Source organism: Tinamus guttatus, unplaced genomic scaffold (genome assembly GCF_059628265.1).
Source record: "Tinamus guttatus ecotype Peru unplaced genomic scaffold, ASM5962826v1 Tinamus_guttatus_pri_ptg000070l, whole genome shotgun sequence".
Classification (NCBI taxonomy): Eukaryota; Metazoa; Chordata; class Aves; order Tinamiformes; family Tinamidae; genus Tinamus; species Tinamus guttatus.
In genome coordinates this window covers 2,096,958-2,121,948 of record NW_028288604.1, presented here as the reverse complement: position 1 = coordinate 2,121,948, position 24,991 = coordinate 2,096,958, and the positions used below count along the sequence as shown (strand labels likewise).

At 47.8% G+C, this 24,991-nt stretch overlaps 1 protein-coding gene across 1 annotated transcript in view; it reads left to right on the top strand.

The window, feature by feature from the left end:
• BACH2 (BACH transcriptional regulator 2) overlaps window positions 1-24,991 on the top strand; it is a 138,207-nt gene that overhangs the window by 106,087 nt on the left and 7,129 nt on the right. The window contains exon 5 of the mRNA XM_010225358.2: window positions 14,022-15,566. Coding sequence (XP_010223660.2) covers window positions 14,022-15,566 — 1,545 coding nt within the window. The remainder of the gene's footprint in view (window positions 1-14,021; window positions 15,567-24,991) is intronic.

Here is a 24,991-nt window from a genome sequence, read left to right as displayed (position 1 = left end):
AGTTCCTGCCATTTCCTCTTCCTTGCAGCATGGTGGTGGCTTTGGACACCAAGGGTCCAAATGAATTAATGTTTTTTTAAAAAAATGCCTCTATTTGTGTTGGTTGTTTTTAACTGCATGCTGTGGATTGGCACTTGGGTGAGGGGATTTTTGGTATGTGTGTGACAGTGGGACAAATTTATTTCCTCTTTCATCTTCCTTCCTCTCTCTCTCTCTCTTTGACCTGAAATGTTAAATTAAATCTTAACACAGCGATACGTTCAGACTGAGACTGCGCTTGGCTACGCCAGTTCCCCGATGGCTTTGAACTGCTGGCTGCAACACTGCAAACACATTCAGAGCGGCGGTTCCCCCCAGCCATGCACTCGTGAGCTCCCGGGCTTTATCCTACCTGCGCTGCTGGCTATCGTGGAGTCGCAGCCGATGGCTAATTGCTATGCACGAATGGGAAATACTCCTGTACTTATTTGCATTCATTAGCTGCTGGTAGTTCCTCTGTTGAGGTCTCTAGCCTTGTTTTTACAGTGCTTTTGGCAGTGTTTCTGCGCTTGGTGTGTGAATTTTTATGATCTGTTGCATGTTATTCATGCAATTTCCTGCCCTGTAATGGTATCAGTTTTCCAGACACAGAGGAATACAAACTAAAACCCAGGAGCCTTGCATTAGCATAAAATGTCCCAGTTCTGTCAGTTTGATTAATTTGTCTCTTTGTCTCCACTCTATATGATAAGTGCTATTAATGGTTGCAACACTTCATATGTCAAAGTCTTTCTTCCTAATGACTTGAAAATGTGGTTTATTTCCCCCTTTTTTGTATTATTTTTCTCATTTAGCATTCCACTCAAGTACAGATTTATGCCACGCTCTTTCATTATCTTACTGGTTGCAGCGCTGGAGTGATTACATATGGTGTAGGGTATGAGCAAAGATGCGATCCCAGGGGCAGCAGCTGCTGATGCAAGCTGAAAATAGATCCAGTGAATGCTCAGCACTTTTCCCAGAGGTCTTTTATTTATTGCTAACAGTCTTGGTGCAGGACAGCTTGGACCCTCATTTAGCAAGATGACTTTTTGCCTTTCAAGAACAGTGCAATGACTTTGCTCTATTTACTGGCTGCTGTGTAATTTTTTTTCGCCGCCTCCTATCGAAGCGGTGACTTAACCTAACATAAATTGTAATATAATCCTGATTTATAATGAAGTCAAGAAACGACAGGCTCCATTTGAAGTAATAGAACTTGACAGATCTAAGGTTTAAATTAAATAATCCTATTTGTAAGACAGCATTTGTACATGGAACACTGATTTAAAATGAACTTCAGTTCTTCTCCAGTGATTCCTTTACCATTCTCTGTATTTTGCCTTCCGTAGGGGCTTCTCCTGGGAAAAAATATATATATATTGAAGAAGAGTGTGTTTGTCTGTGTGGAATAATATATTATCTTATTTTCCTTTTTAAAGAAGAGTTGTTGCTGTGTGATGGTGGCACATGGACGCAGATAACCAGGCCAGGGGTGTGCAGCACGTGTGCCCCTGCAGGGCTGCCTGCGTGGGGCTGCAAACACGGCTCGGGGCAGAGAGTGGAGGTAGCGAAAGAAAGGATTGAGGGATGGGGAGAAGAGACCGGGCAAAGGACGGGAGATGATGGAGAAATTATGAGAAAGGACAGGGGACAAAGGACTGTGGAATAAAAAGCCTCAAGGTATTTTTCTGGCCCCTATTAAGGGATTCTTAGAAAATCCATTCTTCCCTTTTCCCTCTGCATTGCATTTTTTTGCATTCCTTTCTCCCCGTGTTTAACTGCTGCTGCCCTGCCTCGCATTTCCCTGTCTTCTTTTTCCACCTGCGCGTCCCTCTCCGCAGGGGCTGCCAGGCATTCCCGCCCCGGGCCACCCTGCGCACCAGGACAGCGGGAGTGACGGCGCGGACCGATGGCGCCGCGTCCCGCCGCCCGCGCCGCACGGCACCCGCTTCCCAGGAAGCTCCCGTGCGGAGGAGGCCGCGTTTCCTTCCTTTGTGTCCCGGCGCTGCTGGCTGCTGTCCAGGCCGCAGGGCTCGTCCTGCAGATGTTCAGCGCGGCCCCGTGCTCCTTATCGGTGGGAATCTGCCCAGGCGATTCCAGAACAGACTTTTACTTTTGTCCCTCCCTGCTGGGGACCAGATATTGTTGTGGTGGCTTGGAAAGAGCTGAAAAAAACAGGGGCTTTGCTTAATGCTTTTGTGGAGAGACATCTTTAATTGGCGCTGTATAGCTGTTAATCCACAGAGCCAGACTTGAAAGCGGGAGGCCTGCCTTGAATCGGGTGATGTCTGTGGGAGGCGGCTGCCTGAGCGCAGGGTTTAACATAATGCCTGCCCTGTGGTAAATGGTTTCGGGCCCAGATAGCTTATTTCCCTTAATTTTAATGAGCTCCGCTAATGAGCAGATGATCGCATCCTGAATTAATCCCCCCCCGCAGAAGAAAAGCTGTCGAGGCCCATGCGGGATTCCCGGCTGCTGGGAGCGGAGCTGCTCCCTCTGGTGCGCGGGGTCCCCGGCGGGGGACGCACGGAGCGAGGCCTGGGCGCAGCCCTCCCGCTATTCTCGTGTTCCCCGAGTTAAAGAGCGTGTTCGTGGCGCGAACAGGGAGGTAATAAATTCCGTTAGTCCAAACCCGGAGGCACGTTGCCCACCGTCATCAAGGAAGGCCGGGGCTTGGGAATGTCATGGGGAAGCTGGCAAGGCCGTCTGGGAGCCCTGGGAATGACAGGCTTCCCATGAGCTGTGGATTCACTTCATTTGGGCTGTTGTTCCCCTCCCAGGCGGGAAAAGCAAAAAGGCCAAAGGATCCAAGTCCATCCAAGAGTTTCTGCCTTCCTATACAGGCCAATTGCACTTCTGAAAATCCCCCGATGCAGGGATTCACGCTGGCGCCCTGCACCCTTTCCCTCCCCTGGCAGAGCTGCATGTGCTTATGGGCAGTTTTCTGCTCACTGGGAATTAATGGGATTAGGAATGACAGAAAAGGCAGCAGGGTACGCTGTGATCTGCAAGCGCAGAGCACCAGCCTCTGCGGGCAGGGAGACACCAGTTCAAAGTACCTTTATAAAAACAAATAAAATAAGAGCGAAAGAAGCAATGTTAGAATGATTCAGTATGCAAATAAACTGTTTTTCATTACTCACAGCACACATAAGTGCACGCTGGTGACTGAGACAGCAAAATAGCACTTTGCTGTTCATTATTTTATCAGACAGTGATAATTGTAGTTAATATTTTCTTAGTAGTGTCTCTGAGAGTTTATTTATACTGTTAATAATCTGAGCAGCTGTAATGATGTTGTCTGCCAGAACTGTAGCCTTTTAGAAGCACTCTAGTGTGGCAATAATACGATGGTAATGGAAATCCGAGGAGAAAACGATCTTTTCAGAGCAGATGGGACTAATTCGCTCGCTCTCGTACGCGCTCGCCCTCCCTTGCCCCTCTCTCGCACTAACACGTGTGGGTGCATGTGGGTTGATACAGGCCCACATGCGGGTGTGTGGGCGCGCAGCGAGCCTTGGAATTCTGGCTTGTACCTCCCAGGGTAGGAAAGGCTGGAAATGCCGCCGTGTTCCTACATGGAGACTATTTCTTGGGGCGGGTGATGTCTTCCCTTTATCACTTTCTGGTCTTACAAACCCAGCACGTGCTGCAAACGTCCTGAGCCAGCAGCCCCTTTTGGAAGTACAAATCCGCTCCAGTCTGCGAGGGGATAAATCACATCCAGAAGGAAAATGCCTCCAGCTTTTTTTGCTGGTGGGATTTGTGGAACCTAACTAACCTTTCAGGCCACCGCAGAAGGAATTATCAGCTCTTTGTGGTGGGAGGGAGGGAGGAGAATGACTTTGCCAGCTCAGCAGTGGCAGTTCTCCTCAGAAACCTGCTTTGCGGGGCTGTGCAGGTGCCGTCAGGGAGACACGACCCCAGAGACGTGGAAGGAGATCCGCGGCAATCCTCCGCTCCGCTGCTGGCCGCGCTGGCTCTTCCCAGGCTCTTCCGTCTTCTGCTTTGCTCTGCGGCTTCGGGGTACCCTTGTGATCTTCTCCATCACACGCAGCAGAGCCTGTTGCTTCCTCTGCTACAGGGCACCAAGGGATTTGATAGCAGATCTTGTGTCGAGGGTCCTTGCTGTTTCTCCAAGATACATTGCAGCATATTCAGCCAGGCACTGTAGTTGATGCACATAACTAAGTTTCCCTGTGCTCGGAAAAGGGTCGCTGTGTAATTTATGGGTCATTAGAATTTTTCTGTATTGTATCTTTGGTGGGTATTAATGTCATTGGTTGCCCAAGCGCCCTCTAAATGAGCACATTTCCACATTTATCTTGGTGTTCTTCCTATCTGGTATTTACTGATGTAACCTGCAGGCTTTTGGAGCTTCTTTTTCCATTCTAGAAGTTCTTAAATTGCTTTTTGTTTCCCCTTTTCCACCCCAGTTTGGCTCATGATGTGCACCCAGCCAGATCTTTCACAGACTATTCTCTCACCATTTTTACTCTGTGAAAGCTGTCCCACTCTTTCCTTCCCCCTCCTCTTTGCTTAACACTTTCTGTCTTCTTCTTTTTTTTTTTTTTTTCCTTTTTTGATCTGTGGGTCAGTTTATTTTTCCTTTTGCAAAAATATGGTACTCAATTTTACTTTTAAATTGCAGCTTCATTTCAATTCCGATGATGCTCTGGAGTTGAAATCTGTTCATGACACCTGTTTCTCTCACGCTGGTCTCAGCATGAGCTGTATGGGGAGCATCTGAGCCGAGGAGGTTCCGTTTTGCTGAGTGTCCTGCTCTGTCGCTGGGTTCCAGGTCTCTCAAGGTGCAAGTTGCATGGGAAAAACAAGCACGTTGCAAACTGCCAGATACCACAGCCGTATTTTCCCATGCTTTTCATGCCCAAGAATTTAAACTGGTAATTAGTGTCACTGTTTTTTGTGTGCTCTCTGCTGATGCAGCCATTGCCGGGTTGTTCTTTTGAGGAGGAGACTTTTTGCAAAGTCCTCATCTGCAGTTTTCTTTCTCATGCCTCCTCCTGTAAGCTGACCATGCCAGCCTACAAGTTCACCCCAAGCTTTGGTACCTACCCTCACCTGCAACTATTCCCTTGGCTGCTTCCTTGGCAGCTTGCTTTACTCCTCCAACTTGTTTTAGGGTGTTGCAGGCATTATTCTCTTCCTCGTTTAATAATGTTCAGCAGAGCTGCGAGCAGTAAAACTGTAAACTGCCCAACGGGCTTTGCCAAAGGGCAACTTGAGCACATTTAATCCAGGCAGTGCCTCCCTGCCAGGGAAAGGCCCTGGATCTTGCAGTCCTCTAGCATTTTGTATTTCTAGGGATGTTCAGCTGTGTGTTTTGCAAGGGTGCCTCCTTTTTCCTGAAAGGTGTGGGCAGCAAAGTGTTCAGGCTTACACCTTGCCTCGCAATGCCTGGCGTGTTTGCTGGAAGTTGGGTTTTGGAAAGACTGAGAGTGCTGGCAAATTCAATTAACAATTATCCCTTAAAATCTGGGGTGGGGGAATGGAGAGGATGCTGAAAATGCTTGAGTGCTTCCTGTCAGGGTTTTTAAAAGTTAGTGCTGTGTTCTGATTTGAAACCAATCTCACTTTTGAAAGGCCAAAAGATTTTCATTTAGGCTTAAATATCTCCAAGATGAAATAATACTTTTTTATGACCTGGGTTAAAATAAGCATTGCCGTTGTATCGGAAATTAATTACTTAGTTTTACTTAGTAATACTAAGTAAGCTTAGTATTACTTAGCTTTCCTTATATGTATTTTTAGTTTCACTACTTAGATTTTTTAATGGCATTCCTAAAACAAGCCCAAGTTGTTTTGCTGATTCCCTGTCTCCCTGCCGTTCATCGAACAAACAAGTATCGTCCCCTGTCCCCGTGCGTGCGAGGGGCCGGGGTTTGGAGAACGCCTGCACGCTCATACCCTTCCTGCAGGGAAGGTGATTCGGAATGCCCCAAGGGTACGGGTGGATGTCTTGCGCCCTGCGCGTAGGTGACACGTAATCGCACTCTGACACAGCCAACAACGTGAGCATTGATCTCTGGCTGTTCGCGCCCTCGCGGTGCAGGGCGGTCGATCCCGGAGCGCCCAGGCCGCCGGCCCCGCTGACGCGGGGCGCGCGGGCGGCCTGCGTCCATGGCCGTTACCAGCCCTTGAGGCAGGTCTGGAGCACGTGACCCTTCCTTCCTCCTCGTCCCGTGCTGTTCCCAGCACCTGCCACTGAAGGTCGTCGCTGTGTTCTCCAGAAGCTGAGGAATATTAATCCCTCCTTCTCTCCTCAATGTGGAGGTGGTTCTGCCATGTTTTCCAGAGGGTGACGTGGAGGTCAGGAAGGCCGAGCTGGTGCCTGGTGCTAGGACTCCTGCTGTGGTTTATGCTTTGAAAGGCACGGGGGAAAGCAATCCTCATTTGTGTAAAATGAAGTTGGAGGCCTCGTCTCCAGCAGAACCTGGGACTCTGACTGCTTAACACTGTGGTCCTGGGTGCCTGAGTAAAATCTTCTGGGAACAGGGACCGGGAAGGAAGTCTCGGCTCAGTCGCCTGTGTGGCGGCAGGAGTCCAGCAACACAAACCAAGCTGTAGGAGAGCCGTGGCTGCTCGTGCTCCCCACTCAAGCCCTTCCTTCGCCTTCCTGTTCTAGCTGTGAGGATCTGGCAGCAGCTTCGCAGGGACAGGCCCATGACCCTGACGGGCCCGTCGGCTGGCGCGCAGCAGTCGGCTGCTCCCGCCGGGACACGCGGCCCTTGCAAGTGGTGGCCTCGTTCTTGTTCTTTACGCCCGAGGGCGAGAAGAGAAGGAGAAGTCACTGCCGCAATTCGCAAATACTCCCACAGGGGCAATCAGAGCGGCCAGGGTAAATCTGTCTCCTGGCCAAAGACTGCAGGGGGGAAGGTCTTTGTCACAGCAGCTCAGCGCTGGAAGTTGCAGGTGGCTGCTTTTTCAGCTGGTCCTTTTGCTTAAAAATAAAAGGCAAATCAACTTCTCGAAGAAACAGGCACTGCTCACCAAGGTTCCCCCCTTCCCCTGACGTGCATCCATGCTGAGGGGTGTCCCGTGTGGTAGCAGAGCCCCTTTCTGCCCCTTGGACAGAAGGTCGCTTTGACTCCAGGGCAGCCCTCTGTCCAGGCAGGGATGCACTGGCCGAAGCGGTCAGGGTAAAAGCACAGCCAGCAGCGTATGCACTTAATTAAAGAGATGTTTTTACAATAAACTCTAGGCCTTTCTTCATCAGGCTTTTCCATTAGCAGCTCTGAATTCCAGATGCTACAGAGATACCTGCTCCCAATGCTTCTTGCTCAAGTTGCATTTTAAAGAGTGATCGCTAACCTTGGGAGCTCCGTGGCTTTAGTTGCACCTAAGGAAAATGCACACTGCTGTTGAGAGAACATTTAAACACTGTCAAATTAACCCTCAAAAACCCCTGTAAAACCCTCCGGTGCCGCTGGCTTAGGAAAGTCTGTTGCCCTTCCTGTGTGCTGCTGACCATTCCCTGTCTCCTGTGTGTTCTCATACTGTTTAAAAGCATTTAAAACAATTCCCGTTTGTGTGCTGGCTTATTTTGTGCACCTGTATAGACAAATCTGGATATCCAGAGCTGTTGATTTTGCACATGCCACTGACCTGTTTGAGCCTAGTAACGTATATATGAATCTTCCAGACAGTTTTCCAGAAACAAATAGCCTCAAGCGAGGAAAAACGGGATCTGCCAGGCCTCACCATTCCAAGCAAAAATAACTAAGTAAATAACTAGGAAGTCACTTAACTCTTAATGGAATAACAGCTTGATGACTGACTTTAGTTATCAGATTACACTCTGAAAATAACTTATGCAGTGTACTTGCAATTGGCTGTATAAGAAAAAAAGAATATAGTGTGTGCTAATTATAGCAAATAAGATTAGAGTTAATGTTTAATCCCCGAGACCTTCTTCAGGCTGTGGAAAAAAATAGCAGCAGTTAACTGTCACTAATCTTATCTCCTATTTCTAGCATGTGTTTGATTATATAAGTTGTAGTGTTAGGAACACGCTGGCCTAGTGAGACAGTTAGTAGTTTGTTTTCTGCATCCTTGGGCTTATTAGTCAAACTTCCCAGCTGAGCTGGATTTAAAAGTCCTCCACACATGCCTTTAGACTGTAATAGAAACAATAAAACATTATCAAAAGGACAAGAGCAGGCCTGGTGCAAAATAGCATGGGTACATACATACATAAAGGATTGATTAAGGATTCTGAAAGAATAGTTCACATTTCTGATGTTTTTATCCATTTTTTATTAATGTTTGCATTGGAATTTGATATTCACCACGTGACTTTTGATTCAGTTTTCATCCTTCCCTACAAAGTGTCTTAAAAATTAAATCAGTGTTTGGAGATTGCAAATCAGGCTATTACCTGTTTTTAGGCACCTGACGATGAATTTAGCTTGAAAATCAAAATACTGAAAGTATAATCCATAATCCTACTGGATCCTTGCATCCTTTGACTCAACCCATCGGAATTGCTCTTGATTCAACAAGATTGTTCAAGTGCATAAAGATGGTACTTGGTGTGTGCGCTGCATCTGAGACATCTTCACTCACGGGGTGTTTGAAAGGCTTGGTGGAATGTAGCAACCAGTGTTCTGCAGGTCTCTCTTTCCTTTTCTTTCTTTCTTTCTTTCTTTCTTTCTTTCTTTCTTTCTTTCTTTCTTTCTTTCTTTCTTTCTTTCTTTCTTTCTTTCTTTCTTTCTTTCTTTCTTTCTTTCTTTCTTTCTTTCTTTCTTTCTTTTTCTTTCTTTCTTTCTTTCTCTTTCTTTCTTTCCTTCTTTCCTTCCTTCCTTCCTTCCTTCCTTCCTTCCTTCCTTCCTTCCTTCCTTCCTTCCTTCCTTCCTTCCTTCCTTCCTTCCTTCCTTCCTTCCTTCCTTCCTTCCTTCCTTCCTTCCTTCCTTCCTTCCTTCCTTCCTTCCTTCCTTCCTTTCTCTCTCTCTTTCTCTCTCTCTCTCTGTCTCTCTGTCTTGTCTTTCTTTCAGTCTTTCTTGTCTTTCTTTCTTGTCTTTCTTGTCTTTCTTTCTGTCTTTTATGCCCAGGAGGGGCAGAGGGGGTTGTGCCCTCCCACACCACTGCCCGTGAGCCCGTTCTTTTTACAATGCTCCAAGTATTCTTTGTTTTAAAAGGAACAGTTGCATGGACATTTGCCGCTGTTGAACTTTCACGCTGTTTTCTAGAAGATTGTTGGCAGTGTGCCCTCATTAACACAGAAAACTGGAGCTGGAAAAGTCATACCAAGCTATCAAAGCCCTCCTTGTCAGAACAAAACTGCACTTTGTTGCTTTGTTACTTTTGCTTTAAAGTCCTTGGATATGAAGTACCCATCATCTTCCCTGGAAAGCATTCCAGGATCTAGAGAATTCACTGCTAGGTTGAGAGTGAGAAAAAAATCCCTACATACTCACTGCTTCAGTTCCTGCTCATTGCAGTCATCAATACCACCCCATAGTGACCTAGAGAGGTCCTCTCTGTTCTTGTTGTGCAGCAGATTACTGTAAACATTATTTTGCTCCATTTTAGATACTGCCTTGCCAAGTTTTACATTCCTGCATGTTTATAGTGATCTTTTCTCACCCTTAATCACTTCTCCTCCCCTCTTTAAATTGAGCTCAGATTTGCTGGCTTTCTACTGGAGTTGACCTTCTCCCAGCCAGATGCAGCATTTCAGATGGACTGATACAAATAGCATTTGGAGCAGGGTTACCAGACATCCATGTTTCCCTTGGAAATAACCTTTTTTCCCCCTGTAAGAAATATTGTCTGTTCGGAATTGGAGGATTTTGTCTATTTGTCTGGGGTTTTCAGACATCTGGAAGTCTGGGCAGTCAACTAATGAGCATGCACTGATGAACTCTGCTGCACGCAGTGAGTGCAGCCCATCCACAGAAATGTCAGAGCTCTCCATGTGCTCTGAGGCCGTGTCCCATGTGTGCAAAACAAAGCTGACGCCTTCCTGGCCTGCTTGATCTGCTGTCATGTAGGAGACCTGGTGCTCAAAGAGAGTTCACCTGAAGGGCCTTGTCTCTCTTGATGTATGTGTATGTGTGTGTGTACAGCGGTGCTTGAGAAAGAATTTTTGCCCTAGAAATCCCTTAGAAAAATTACAGTATTCCTGACTTAGAGGTGAGCTAGCCGTCTTTCTCATTGCAGAATACTGTGTTCCGTACTAGAAAAATGCTCTGTTAAAAATGCTCTATATTTGCAACTGTAATGCTGCCTTCTTCACTAGTATTTTTCATTTCAGACTCTTGTCTAAGGTACTTTTTCTCCCAGATGGCCAGTGATCAATATTATCGTTCCTGAATTACCCTGTTTTCCTTTAATGGTTTAATACCAATCAAGAAGGGAAGCTAAAGAGTTTAATCTCTACAGCTTTTTTCTCCAGTAGGGAGAAGCATTTCCCGGAATGCATCAAGGAAATATAATGAGAAGTGATGGGGGGAAAACAAGGGAAGGAAGATTTCCTTACAGGGAGCTTTTAAGTAGAGTCTGGCAACAATCTCCCAAAGGAAGTAGTGGAAGTCTGGTCACTTAAATCAATTAAAACTAAACAGAGCATCACACTCTGCAGGACTCTGTAGGGAGAAAAGCAGTGTCAGGCTGAACTAAAATAAGGTTTGCATGGTTATTTTCTACAAAGCTGTTGTCTGCATTTTGCCAGTAAATTCAATATGGCTAATGCTGATTAACCTCTCTTTTGATGGTTATTATATCATTGCTTTATTCCCAGACCATTCTTGAGTACCATTAAGTCAGGAGGGCACAGAGATCTGAAACATATCCCTGGCTTGACTAGCTGAGCCTGAAAGACAGCTGGTAGATAAAAGCCTGGAGAGCTCAATAGGGTCTTTTCTTTCAGGCCACCGCTGGTCAGTCTTCCTGGTGTCGTAGTGCTGCACTGATGCAAACCTCCACTGATGCAAACCTCCACTGATGCAAACCTCCACAGGATGGAGGTTCTTCTCCATGCGAGGAAGAACTTCTTTCCTGTGAGGGTGACAGAGCACTGGAACAGGCTGCCTAGAGAGGTTTTGGAATCTCCTTCTCTGGAGGTCTTCCAAACCTGCTTGGATGCAGTCCTGTGCCACGTGCTCTAGGTGTCCCTGAGTGTGCAGGGGGGTTGGACTAGATGATCTCTAGGGGTCCCTTCCAACCTCAACCACTCCGTGACTCTGTGATTCTGTTGCGCGCTGAGCACGGTGAGCCTGTGTCAGCACCGCAGCTGCAGGAGCTGTGTGGAGCCTCCAGAGCTTGAGCACTTGGGTTGCTCTAGAGTGAGTAATGTGCCATATGGCGTAGTTAGGGCTGCAGTATTCATATCCTTCATGCATTAGGTGTACAGAAGGCTTTTTAATGCATACAAGACCAGCTGGTGACACTAGCAAGACAAAATAAAGTGATGCCATAGACATAGTGGTTTTCTGCCATGCTTCAAACACCCAGGAGAGCTCCCCCGCCGCTCCCTCCTCCCACCTGAACGGCAGCCAGAGGGTGAAAGATAAGGGGAAGGAGCATCCGAGGAGCCAAGGGCTTTGCTCTGCTCCACTGGCCTCTGGGCTCTGTCCTGTTCTGCATGCACAGGTTGTCTTGTCTCTGTGAGGCTGTTTTTCAGCCAGTTGATTTCACACGAGTGTTGCAATAGAAATGGGTATCCAGGAGTGATGCAAATGATCATAGGGCAGGAAAGCCGGGCCTTGGCAAATAAGCTCGGACAAGGTGCCCTGTGTAGGTTCCCTCAAATTGACCTGGCTAACTAAACATTAGTTTGCATGGACGATCAGATCTGAAAGGATATAAATACTGGAAATTTGGCATTTTATTTACAATGGGAGGGAGGAAAATAAAACAAATTTGACACTGTTGTCCCATGTGCTTTACCCATGCTGCAAAAGGTCTCTTTCACTTGTAAACAGGGACCATTACATCAGAGAAACAATCCATATCCTTTTGCAAACCCAGAGCAACTTGGTTTCGCTCGCTGTTTTCACTGGGATGCTCAGGTTAAATCATTCTACACGGTCCTTTCCTCTTCCTGCAGAAATGCACATGTGACTACATGTAGCTTTGAAACCTTTCCTTTCAGAGCATGCGAGTTTATGAGCGCTCCCGTGCCTTGAATTCCACCTTCCTCTCAGAATGAATCAAATGCAGGCAGCCCGAAAGCTGGCAGGACCGAGACAGTGGACCTACTGTGGAGGCCAAATCAATATTTAGACAGCTTCAGGCTACTGTGATTTTGCTAGTTTTAACACATGCCAGTAAGCCTTGAATGCATTTGTTATCAAAGTTATTGTTTATGTAGTTTAAAGCATCGGCTCTGAGTGGAGCCGCTCCAGAGATTCCTCCCTGAGGGCAATTCTTCGAGCCAGCAGTGCTTCTTGCCGGGCTTGAAAAGAAACTTTCCCGAATACTGCGAGAGTGAGAGAAGTCGGGCAGCCCTGTAAGACGGGCGTCAGCCTCAGGCAGAGCAGGGTGCGCGCTTGGCCGGCGTTGGCATCACCCGTCGCTGGAGGGCATCACTGGGAACTGCATCCCGGCTCCGGCTCCGGGCAGCAGGAGCTCTGCTCCTAACGGATTCCTCACCGAGCAGAAATAGCGGGTGTTTTGATGCTGTCTGTTACCATTCAGGCTTACTGGGACCAAAGCACTGAGTCAGCCTCGGAGGTCGCCTTGCTCCGCAGCGATGAGAGCCCCTTGGAGAGGCTCTGTGGCACCACTGCTCTAGGGCGGTGGAGGGGCAGGTGAAGCCCTAACCCAGCACGGAGACACCGTCCGATTTGCTCTGCTGCCATTCCACCTAGTGGCCAAGTTGCACCACTGCCAGGAGGAGTGTTTCTTTATCCCACAAAATCCCTTCGACTCAGAAGGGACTTAAAATCCTCAAGCCGGTATTTACAGCTGCTTCAGGAGACCTACATTGCTGCTGAGTTTACAAGATGTGTAGTAATATGTAAGGCCCCATACTGAAGATCTTATCGAAGAGAAACATGGGCCTACGAGCAGCTCATTAAGTTTCTGAGCAATTTTCTTAATCATGCTGCATAGATAAAATGTAGATAGGCTTTCAGTGGATTGATAATCTAACAAATAGGCAGAAAGTGTAACACCGATAAAGCAGAGATCGCTTTAATAGCCAGCTGTAAATCTAGGCAATTCTGCACCAGAGGCATATTGTAAAACAGTGATGTGCAAGTGTGTAAGGACGTGCATGAAAATGGGCTGTTTCTTAAAATAGCAGATACAGCAGTAATCGTATGTATGGAAAAGCTACTGGGAGCAATTTTAGAGGTGTTTTAAAATATTTTTCTCGACATCGAAGTCTGCACCATTAGCGGTATCTTCATAATTTGGCATCATGAGTACAGATTGATGAATAACAATGGCTCGTTTCTAGAAGCTAGGATTTTTATGAAAATCCATGATCTCCACCGCTGGTCCTGGGGCAGTGTAAGGAATTCATAGGCTGTGATGAACCAAACTGTGCAGTGAGATGTCTGCTGTTCATGAATCAGACCACAGTAAGTTCCCAAGCTATTGAGCAGTCTATATATACCCAAGGCCAGCTGCATGTGTCCTGTGGGGAAGAGGTGCCTCTCAGTGAGACACCATGTTCAGTGCCATGTTCATGCTGACCACCAGCTCTGGCACGTCCAGGAATTAGCATCTTACACACTCACCTGTGTTTTCAGCTTTTTATTGCAGCTTAGTTCAGAGGTCTTCAAGTTATTTGGGCAAAATACTGTTGAGCTCAACCCATGCAATGATCACCAGAAGCACCTGAAAGTAGGCAGCATGAGTTAGTGGTTATAAACCATGATAAAAACCTGATTGATAGAAGAATACCTGGTACTATGTTTGTTTCTGAATGTTGGAATTTCTAGAGTGCCTTACTACACTGATAAAGGACTCGGGGTGATGGCAAGAGCTGATAGTAATGCTGGCAATGTCCCCCTTTCTTTTTTCTGCAGGTCACTGTCAGGGGATTTGGTCCATTGTTACAGTTTGCCTACACTGCTAAGCTGCTCCTCAGCAGAGAAAACATCCAGGAGGTCATCCACTGTGCTGAGTTCCTGCGCATGCACAACCTGGAGGACTCCTGCTTCAGCTTCCTTCAGACGCAGCTGCTGAACAACGAAGATGGCCTCTTCCTGTGCAAGAAAGACCCCACCTGCCAGCGCATGCACGATGAAGAGAACTCGGACGGAGACGAGGAAGAGACAATGGAATCGGAGACGTCAAAAATATCTTGCCCAAGAGAGAGAATGCACCAAGAGCCCTTCAATTTTGAAACCACTGTTTCTGGAGCAGACAAAGGAGAAGGGATGCTGCCTGACTCTGACATGCTGAGAGATAGCAAGGACAATTTGGACAAAGATGCAGTAACACGGTACCCCAGATACAAGAAATACCAGCTTGCTTGTACCAAGAATGTCTACAACACATCACACATCAGTTCCTCAGGTTTTGCAAGCACATTCAGCGCAGAGAGCTCTGGAAATGGCCTCAAATCAGGACTTGCTATGGGGCAGATAAAAAGCGAGCCTCAGAATGAAGAGAACGATGAAGAAAGCATCACGCTTTGCCTGTCTGGAGATGAACCTGACATCAGGGATAAAGAAGGGGATGTTGAAATGGACAGGAAACAACCAAGCCCCACTTGTGTCGACAGGTCTAAAAGTGGGTCCTCTCCTTCTTGCTTGCGGTCTTTCTTCAACAGAACAAAAAGCATAGATTTGGTTGGCTTCCCCAGCACTTCCCAACAGCACTTTGGCAGGAGTCCAGCATGCCCTTTTGAAAAGGGGACAACTCAGGGTGACCACAAAACTGATTACGTCCCTTTCACGGGGAACTACGGACAGTCCCATGCCATTCAGAAGGATGCTTCCAACTTCACGGTGGGATCGCCTCTCAGGGGGCCTGGTTTTGAAACGCTCTGTAAGCAGGAAGGGGAGCTGGACAGGAGGAGTGTTATATTCTCTTCGAACGCTTGTGACCAAGTAAACACTTCGGTGCATTCATATTCTGGCGTGAGCAGCTTGGACAAAGACCTCACTGAGACTGTGCCAAAGGGTCTGTGGGCTGGCAGCAGCCAATCTCTCCCTAGCTCTCAGGCCTATTCCCACAGCGGGCTGACAGCGGATCACTTGCCAGGAAGGATGCGGCCGAACACCAGCTGCCCAGTGCCAATTAAAGTCTGCCCTCGCTCGCCTCCGTTGGAGACCAGGACCAGGACGTCGAGCTCGTGCTCTTCCTACTCGTACGCGGAGGACGGCAGCGGCGGCTCGCCCTGCAGCCTGCGGCTCTGCGAGCTCTCCTCCTCGCCCTGCTCCCAGGGCCCGCGCTTCCTGGCGCCCGAGCACCAGGAGCCCGGCGTGGTGGGCGACGGGATGTACAACCCGGTGCGAGCCCAGATTAAATGTGAGCCATCCTATGGAACAAACTCCAGCGATGAGTCTGGGTCATTCTCAGAAGCAGACAGTGAATCATGTCCTGTGCAAGACAGAGGGCATGAGGTAGGGATTTAAGATAAGTACATGTGTGACAGTCGTTGTGACCCGATTTTATCATCCCTTTTGTTCTCTCAAGTGACTTGGCGGTTTCCCAGCCCTTGCTTTGTTTATAGAGGCAAAGAGTAATTTCTATTTATTCCTTCATCAGCTGACTGCGTGTGGTTCACTTTGCATAAATAGCTGTTTGACCTCCAAAATGTTTGGCACTTATCAAAATTTCAGTGTTGAGCAATAGCAAGCTGCTGAGTGATGAGGGCAAATCCAATGTGCTTAGGAATGCTAACAGGGTCCTCTTTGCCTCCCTCTCCTTGCCTACTGGAGGGGACACAAAGCACCATTTTTCACCTGTAGATTGCTGAGGTGGTTCCAGTTCCACTTGTTTGTGTTGTTGCTGTTATGTGACTGCAGCCCGAAGCTGTGCCTTCTGTGACGCTGCGTGTTGGGCAGTCCAAACCATGGAGGAGCCCTTGCTTCAAACTGCTCACGAGCTACAGAGAGGAGACAGACAGAGTGGGAGGAGGCAGAGGTGTGAAACGAGTTTTGCCTCAGCTCTGGGAATAGCACTCAAGTCTTGTGTGTGTCTGTGTCTTTGTGGGCAGGTAATGGGTTTTGCTTGTCTGTTCCCTGCCAGCTGAGATGGTGTTTCCTGATGGACACCCCTTCCTTTCGTGGGAGAGCCCTAGCACACAGTCGCACAAGCTGGTCTGGAGTGGAGTTGACCCTTATTTGGGGCTGGGGGAACACAGAGGGGACAGAGAGCAAGCTGTGAATCTCTCTGTCGCTCTCTGGAGAAGGAAGGCCTGCTCGGAAGGTGGGCCGGGCGGAAGTGCTGCCGTGACGGCTGGTTGGCTGTGACTGAAAATACTGCCTGCGTGGCGTGACTAGTCCGAGGGAGTGCTTAATTCCCTGAGATGGACTGCCGAGCACTGAGGTGGAGCAGGGAACAGACGTTTGCACAGAACTCCATTAGGGAACTGCATGAACATCAAGGTGAAATCGCATGTCTGGCTTCTCTAGGAAAGCGAAAATGCTCCCCTGACGACAGCTCTTTTAGAGTGAGGAGCAGTTAGTTAGTGTTGTTTTGAGGGATTTGGAGTCCTGTGAGCACCCAGGACTGAGCCCAGTGGGTTAGTTTTGAGCCAGGGATGAAAAGAGAGCTGGCACAACTTTATTCATCCCTCACTCTTTGTTCCTACCTCATCCCAGGCTCTGGAAGATGCTTTTTAGGACATGATTCCTTTAGCCTGATGTCTCTTGCTTAGCTCTAATGGAGGGCTGAACAGCCTGGAGAGCCTCCAGCACCCTCATCCCTATTGTGTTGTGCTGGTGGTCTTGTTTAGCCCTGTGTACCAAGCTGGGGAGATGCAAAGAGACAAAACGAAGGCAGGGTAGAGGAATCTCCATAGAATTCTGGGATTTTCTATATAGGACCTGTAGAAGCCCTGAAGCCGCTTCAGGCAGCTGCGCTGCTTGCACATGCCAAGGTTATTTGCACTGTGGCCCCTCTTCTGAAGTGCTGCGTTCACAGGGAGCGTGAGGCAGCCGGGAGCGGGCTGAGGAGGCTGGGCCTGCAGCGTGGGGCAGGCACCGTGCCCAGGGAGCGGGCGCCCTCGGGCCTTTCGGGGAGTGACCAGCTGCCCTCGTGGGCGCGTGGTGCAGAGGGGCCGCAGCAGAAGCGAGCCCGAGCAGAGCGCGGTGGGACGCGTAGCGGGGACTGTTGACAGTTTCCCCCCAGAAGGGTGTGGGTGTGTGCAGGATGGCGCTTCGATTCAGGTTCTGTTTTACGAGGGAATTTGTAAAAGCCGTTGTCAGTCTAGGAAGCAACATTGCGGTCTCGTTAAACAGCGCTGTGTTATGCAGTGACTTGGACTGCGTAGCCTGCAGCCCTGCAGAGGTAGCTCCTGTGGCACCATCGGGGAAGGGTATGTCAAGCCAGGCCGCGGGAAGTTTTCCTGCAGGTCAGTGTACCTAGAGTTAGCATTGGCAAGAGAGACATACAGCGCTCGGCAGTGCACTGTTCTGTGTCTTTTGCCTCTCTTCAAGCTTTACATTGAGTCGTTCTCCATTCATGAAACTTTGCCCTTGCTATCTTGGCTGCGGTGCAGACCGGTCTCTCATCCCTTTCCATATCAGCGCACAGTGTTTGCTGGATTTCTCTTCACAAAGCTCCTGATAAGATAGCTGGGTCACATTTGGGTGCCCAACCTTCCAGAGAGCCCCTTGGGCGCTCCTGTAGCGGGTGGCTTTGCATTCCAGCGGGGTGGCTTGGTGGGAGCGAACCGGCTGCACTCTGGCCCTGCCTTATCTCACGCGGCTCCCGACTTCCCCTGGAGTTTGGACCTTGCTGGTCTTGATCTGGTGGCTCTCGGTGCTGGAGTGAATGTCACAAAACATGACTTGCTGGCAAATTGGGTGTATGTGAAGTAGGGGAAAGGTTTCTTCTCGCTGCGTTTTTGAGGGACGCTGCTTTCCTGCAGGTCAGAGCCATTCGGGAGCATGTGCCCACATCGTTTGGGAGCAGCAATGGGATTGGGGGCTGGCTCTGACAGGGCTGCAGTGGGGGTGATGGTGGCCACGCTCCGAGGTCGGTCACCGTGTCCTGCGGTGCGGTGCAGACTGCACCCGTGAGTGTCCAAGGAGGTGGCAGTCCAGGTAGCACCACTGACCCAGCCTCTCCAGGCAACTTTGCTGCTCATTTCTCTTCCTTTCAGAGGAGCCACCCAGACGGTGCTGAGATTTGTCTTTTTAAGCACTTTGTGATAGAAGAAGCAGGTGCGATTTCAGGTGTCCCGATCACAGTGTTGCACATTAACAGCAATGGGACTGCTGTTTGAGCTGCCGGGATTTCACAGATCTGTTTAACAGAGTCGCCTGTTTCATTTATGTTACTCTTCTCACCCAGCTCCCTCAGGCTGCCGGTAGCTGTTAAAAATCAACTATTAGGATATAGTACTATGGAGAAGGTTTAACACTCTGCGATTCGCAGACAGGTTCTGACAATTCTGCTTAAAATAGCAACAACAAAACAATAAGCCCTGAAATAATGAATTGTTGAGAAGGAAGTAGACTGTCAATCTGTTAACCTACTTAGGAATGGAAACTTCAGCACTACCTACTTTTCTAGATATTTATTTTCCTCAGTAGGTATCTGTGGGTTTTTTTTTTTCTGCTAGAAAACTGGTCTAAAAATGTGTAATACTGGATCACTTTAAAAGAAATCTCGACTTAATCTGCTTTGATGACAGAGTTTTCTTGGGATGAGAATAAACAAGGGTAGGAGGAGGTAAGAGGTTGAGTTTTCCAGGAACCATTATTACCTAGAGAATTGCATTCAATGCATCTTTCATTTATATTTCGGAAGAAATCGGCACTGGCTTAATGACTCACTTTTCAAAGAAAATTTTCATAAAGGTAGAGGTAATGCAAGTGGACTGTTGAGGATATTGTAGGGAAATAACCTTCAGTGACAGTCTCAAACTCTCGATGTTAAATAACAGGCAGCCAACCTTTCTCTGCTGATCTGTTGTCTGCTAACAAAGTCATGTAATCCAGAGCCTCAGCAAGGCAAAACAAGAACCAGAAATCTGCTGCAACAGCACTGAGTTGCCTAAGCCCAGTCTTTGTGCTTAGTATTTCTACTCAATGGAAGATACTATGTAAAAAGAAGGGCAACTAAGGAATATATGTGTTAGAGTCTTCCTGGAATTTGGTGACAGGCACCCCAGCTTCCCTGAGTAGATTCAGTCCTCGTGAATGCAAAATGAAGAAATAAGTTCCCATGTTCTTCTCCAGGAGGCATCAGCAGGGCACTGGGAATTGTGATTGGCACCGTCTGGTTAAATAGCGTTGTGTCAAACTTTCTGCTCACAAGGTGCCTTGGCTTTGTTTTCTTCTCTCCCGTTAGCAGGAGTGGCATTCGTGCAGGTAGCTGGGAATTACAATGGCAAGAGTTTTAAATTGCAATCTTGACATTTCTGGAAGATCCTTTAAACACTGAATTATTTCCCTGCAGCCTGAAATCAGTTCTGCTCTGCCCTGAGCAGAATCAGCAAGCCCTTGCTGGGGTGCTTGAAGTCCTCTTTCCGTTTCTTGAAACATTTCCTACAAAAGCAGATTGCTCAGCAAAATATTGCACTTCATCCCCCTTCATGGTCTGCCTGATGCACCCTTCTCAAGGGCACGTGTGGCTGCTGTCTGGTATTCTGTACTAGTCCTGTTCTCAGAAAAGTTAGTTAATGTCAGGGGATTTTGTCATACCCATGGCCTGGATGGCAGCTGGGGAACCTAACAGAACAATTCAAAGCACCTATTATATTGCTAACGGGAAGAGCTTGGGGCAGAATTCTAAGCACCAGTAGCATGTGACCTGAGCAGAGGTCCAAGTCGTGGGCTGAGGGATGAGAACGAGGCCCAGGTGTCCCACTTGCTGGATTCAAGACCTCGGCCATGAGATTGCCCCATTACTCCCAGTTCTCTGAAGCACGTGGTGAGCTTGTGGGTCCTTGCGTGCAGTAAGGTTACATCTGCAGGGATGTAAGAAAGAAATGCTTCTTAAGGCAACCTGGAATGATTCGTTATGATATTGCCCTGTCCTTTGACTTCTAAGATGACTCTTCGGATTGGGAAGTTCTCTCTCCTTCCTGTTAGCTAATAGAATTGCATGTGGCAGGAGGTGCTAATTTTAGCCAGCTGTTAGAATTTTAGAAAAAGGCCCAACAGGTACCGTGCAAGCAGTGCCTGTTGCTGATGAGCACAACTCATTTCTCTACTGGCTGGTGCAGCTCACACCTGCTACCTGCCAATGGAGGCCGGGCTCGTTCCAGGGGCAGGGAATGATGGTGTGATTCCCATGACCCCAGGGGAAACCATTAGCAGGTGTCTGGGCCTAAAACAATCTCCCACTTGTGATATCAAGAAACAACTTTCATCAACCAGTGCCTTGAAATCTGGCATGACTAATGCTCCACACTGCGGACTAGATGGAAAGATCAGCAGCCTCCCCCAGCTGTCTCTGCCGAGCTGCACAGCAGTCTACTTGCTGCACAGCAGCATTTACTGGCCCCAACAGCCCTCATGGCCCTCAAGAGGTGGGATTGGAGTTGACTCCAGGTAAATACACAGTCGTCAGTCCTGCTGGTTGGACGCCAAGGGTCTACGGATGAGAGGGCCTTTCCCCAACTGGTTCCTTGACACAACGCTGCTGCTTGGGTTCACCATCATCCTCTTACAGTCCTCTGCCAACCTCATGTAAGCATGACATGGAAATAAGAGGTCAATTTTGAAGGCTTTACCAATTCCAAGAAGCCACAGGATGAGGAGACCAGTGAGTACATCCTCTCTGTCCCCTTTTGGTCATTATCCAAGCAAGTTAAGTCAGGTGCCTTTGCACCTGCTAGGGCAGCTACATAGGAGCAGCCTATCTTCTGGAGCTCAGTCCCTTTGCAAACCCAAATCTAGTCACGTGGAAGAAGAGTAGCAAAATTTGTTTCTCTGCTTGTACTTCCCATTGACTGCAGGTGCTGTAATCCCGACTTACCATCCAGGCCTTTCTCTGCTGTTGTTCTGTGGAGTTGGGGGATGTCTGTCTTGCTCTGTATGCTTGGGAATGTTGATGGTTTCCAAGGCGTATTCATGGCCTTCAAGTCATATTCCAAAGAATAGGATACATAAATTGAGCCTGGGCATCATCACAATAAATGCAGTACGAATAAATGCAATAAATCACAACAGCCAAAAACCTATGGCCTTCCGTCCTGAGCAGCCAATCTGAAATCTGTCGTTCACTAGAATAAATGTCACCCAGTGAGGAAACCTTGGGTCAGGAAGGAGAGGTTACTGGCAGCAGCAGAATAACAACCACTTGCTATAGGAGGTGACTAAATTTTCAAGTTTGTAATTCAAGTTGACATGGACTGGAACAAAGACTTGCATGCTACGGAAATTGCTGGGAAAAAAAAAACCACTATGTTGGACTCTGCTATGTGAAGCAAGTTACCCTTTCCACATCAAAATAAATTGCTATTATTCAGCCTCTATCTTATATTTCTGGGGCGAGTCCTGAGTGCTTTCCAAGCACTAGGCAATTTTAAGTGTCAGAAGCTTTCAATTGCTTTGGCTTTCAATTTAAGAGCCCTAAGGCAACAATTTTGTTACAACTCTAGAGGAACCATCAGACCATTTTTAAAGGTGTGGTTGGTGCATTGAGTCCTGCCCTCCTGCACCCCATACATAATGATTACCTTTTCTAGTGGATAACATATGCATTCTTTTAGTTACTGTGATGTTCAGCCAGGCTGGGGGAGCTCAGTATCTTTACTACCACATTTTATATATATATTTTATATATATATATATTTTATATATGGCAACTCAAGAAAGATGATGTTGAAATTTAGTTTTAAAGAAGCAGTGAATAAAGTTCACATTGCTCAGGAGATAAGAAAATTCCAAATGTTTGACGCTCATATCAAGACAATGTGGGTCTGTACTGGGCCTTGCTCTTCTTCTTTATTCCCCTGAAGAAAGAGGTGAGAGGGCAGCAGGAGTAACTAGTTCAGAAGGTGAGCGTCCCGGCAGTGAATAGCCTGTGTTCCACGCTGGCACTCACTAGTGAAGTTTGAAAGAATTTATTGGTTATCTGTGCGCCGTTCATTTGCTGAGTCCATCACAGAATCACAGACCCACAGAACAGTTGAGGTTGGACGAAACCTCTAGATATCATCTAGTCCAACCCCTCTGCTCCAGCAGGGACACCTAGAGCATGTGGCACAGGGTGGCATCCAGGCGGGTTTGGAAGATCTCCAGAGAAGGAGACTCCACAGCCTCTCTGGGCAGCCTGTTCCAGGGCTCTGGCACCCTCACAGGAAAGTAAGGAAGTTCTTCCTCACATGGAGGTCAAATTTCCTGTGTTTCAACTTACCCCCGTTACCCCTTGTCCTGTCACTGGCCACCACACAGAAGAGCCTGGCCCCATTCTCCCTACAATCACCCCTCAGGTACTCAGTGGCTGTCCCTGTCTCAGCAAGATCACTGCTGCTACTGGCCATTCAAAATAATGACATTTACACTTGCATCCTAACGCAAATGCAGGGAAGGAATACTGCAAAATCAGAGCAAGTTTTATTTTTCACCAGGGTGGATTGCCTGTCCTTCTAAGGAGGGCACCGGCCAGGATTCGGGGGCAGTGGAGGTTGCAGCAGAGCAGAAGGTGCTGGCGTGGGTGCTGGGAGGTGGAAACAGGGCCCCTGCTGCCTGTGTGGAAGTCCAAGCAAAGAGAGATTCTGCTGACGGCGCGGAGTTAAGAGCTTGTGCTGTCTGTGCGCTTAGTAACTCTGTAATAACTCGTGAAAAGAACAGGAATCCTGCTTGCATTTCTCATTAGAGATAGTCCTGTATAAAATCCATGGTTCTGAAAAAGAGAAGTTTAGGAGGACACATGCTTTTTATTTGTTTGGGCGTTTGTCTGTTTGTTTGTTTGTTTGTTTTATGCGCATTGTGTGTCCTTTCCGGAAGACACCTCAGGTGATCCCTGTCCCCCAGCCTTAAGTACCTTAAGGCATAGGGCCTTGCCTGTGCCCCATCTCTGTGGGCATGGAGCGGGCCAAGCCACCCGGCATGGGTTGCTCCCTGGACAGCACCAGCGCTAGCCCCTGAGCCAGGCAGCTCTGGGCAGGGCCGGTGAATCCCACCACGGCCCAGCCACCAGCTCCGGCGGGCAGCGGTGCTGCGGTCAGCGCTAGCTGAGGATCTGGCCCTGCACTCGTGTCAGAGCTCGTAGCATCTTACTGCAGCAATACGCCGGTTCAGTCATTCATTGTATCCATGCCAAAGGATTTTTTTCCTCAGTTGATACCTAATCGAGGAGAGGGAAAGCGGCAATAAAAATGCTGCGTGTGGCGCAGGAAATGAGGCTGACTCACTTCCACTCTCTCTCTCCCTCTCACTTTTGTAATCCTGTGCAGTGCTGCCCGTGGCAAGACTGGGGTGATTCTGGTTTTTCTGATAGCCATCTGTAGGCTGCTGTGTCGATATTTTTGTTTTCAATCCCTTTTTCTTCATGAATCTGTTTCTATTTTCCCATTTCCCTTCAGCTACTTGTACCTGACATCTAAGTAGATTCCATTTCGTTCCCCCTCAAACTGCAAGCACATTTCCTGTGCTCACAAATAAATAAATTTTGAGAGTGTGGAGAGGGAGAAATAGAGCTAACATTGCTTTCAGCCTTGGAGCTAAGAAAACAAGGAGAAAGACAGCATCTGAAAGGCCTGCTTTTTCAGCAAAACTGTGGTGTCTTTCAGAGGAGTCTACAGGCTGTTTGCATTTTCACCCTGGGTTGAAGCTAGAGGGAAAAACAGATAACACGAAGTTTATGTTTACTGGCCAAAGGCTGTGAAGGGGACCTCAAACAGGTCTCGTGTCGTTAGTTGGCCCTCGATAAACAAGGCAGGCCACATCACCATGCCTGAGGTCAGCGTGGGGGCAGTTTGGGCAGTGTTTGCCTGGGATTTTTTGCCCTTCTCCATTGACGCGGGCAGTAGCGGGTCCCCAGGCAGCGTTGGGGCCCCGGCGTCCCCATGGGGATGGGAAGGGCAGCATGGTGTCCCTGGGGTGTTTGTGCCCTGAGCAAACCGCGCGGCGCGAGCAAGGGAAACTCTCGGGTGAAAATACCTCCTTTTATTGCTAATCTGTGCCCTTACTCTCTGTACGTCCACGTGGTTGAAATGCACCGTTTTGAGGCCCGATAACCGTGTTTTAAATATCAAGGGGACCTTTTCAACCAGGATCTTTTGCTTGGCTGGAGAAATTCAGTGTATTTTCTTTGGTGGCCTGTGTACAGAATAGTCTCCTTGTTCAAAAAGCAATTGGATTGTACCAAATCAGGGCAGAAATGCAAATATTTAGTGCCATCTTTTGGACAGTGTTGGGTATGACACACACACACAAAAAAAAAAAAAAAAAAAGTGAAGACCAGCTTAGTTATTATCTTCTCCTTTTGCTTTGTCAAATAATCATTATTTGATCATCAAATACAGCATCCCTCTGGGAACATTATTGTTTTCATGGTCGTATTGCCTATATCATACTGCAAAAGAAGCCGGGTCTGTTGAGCAAGTCTCTTTACTTAGAACAAGCTGATAGGTTTGGGGTGAAAAGGCAAACCAATGGGAGTGTTTCAGCACAACGGCCTTTCTGTGGGCCTTGAGAAAGTCTGTATTTGTGGTTCCAATTCCTTGCTTTGCTTTAATGCATAGTCAACAGGAGTTTGAGACATAGTTAAAATTTCTGAAATCAAAACCGTTCATGGACAGTAGGAAAAATGTCCTACCACAGATTTTAGACTATTTAAAGAAATGCATCTCTTTTCACTCTACACAAGTATTGAAATTTTAGAAATATACTGTCTTATTTCAACACATGTAATTTTAGGA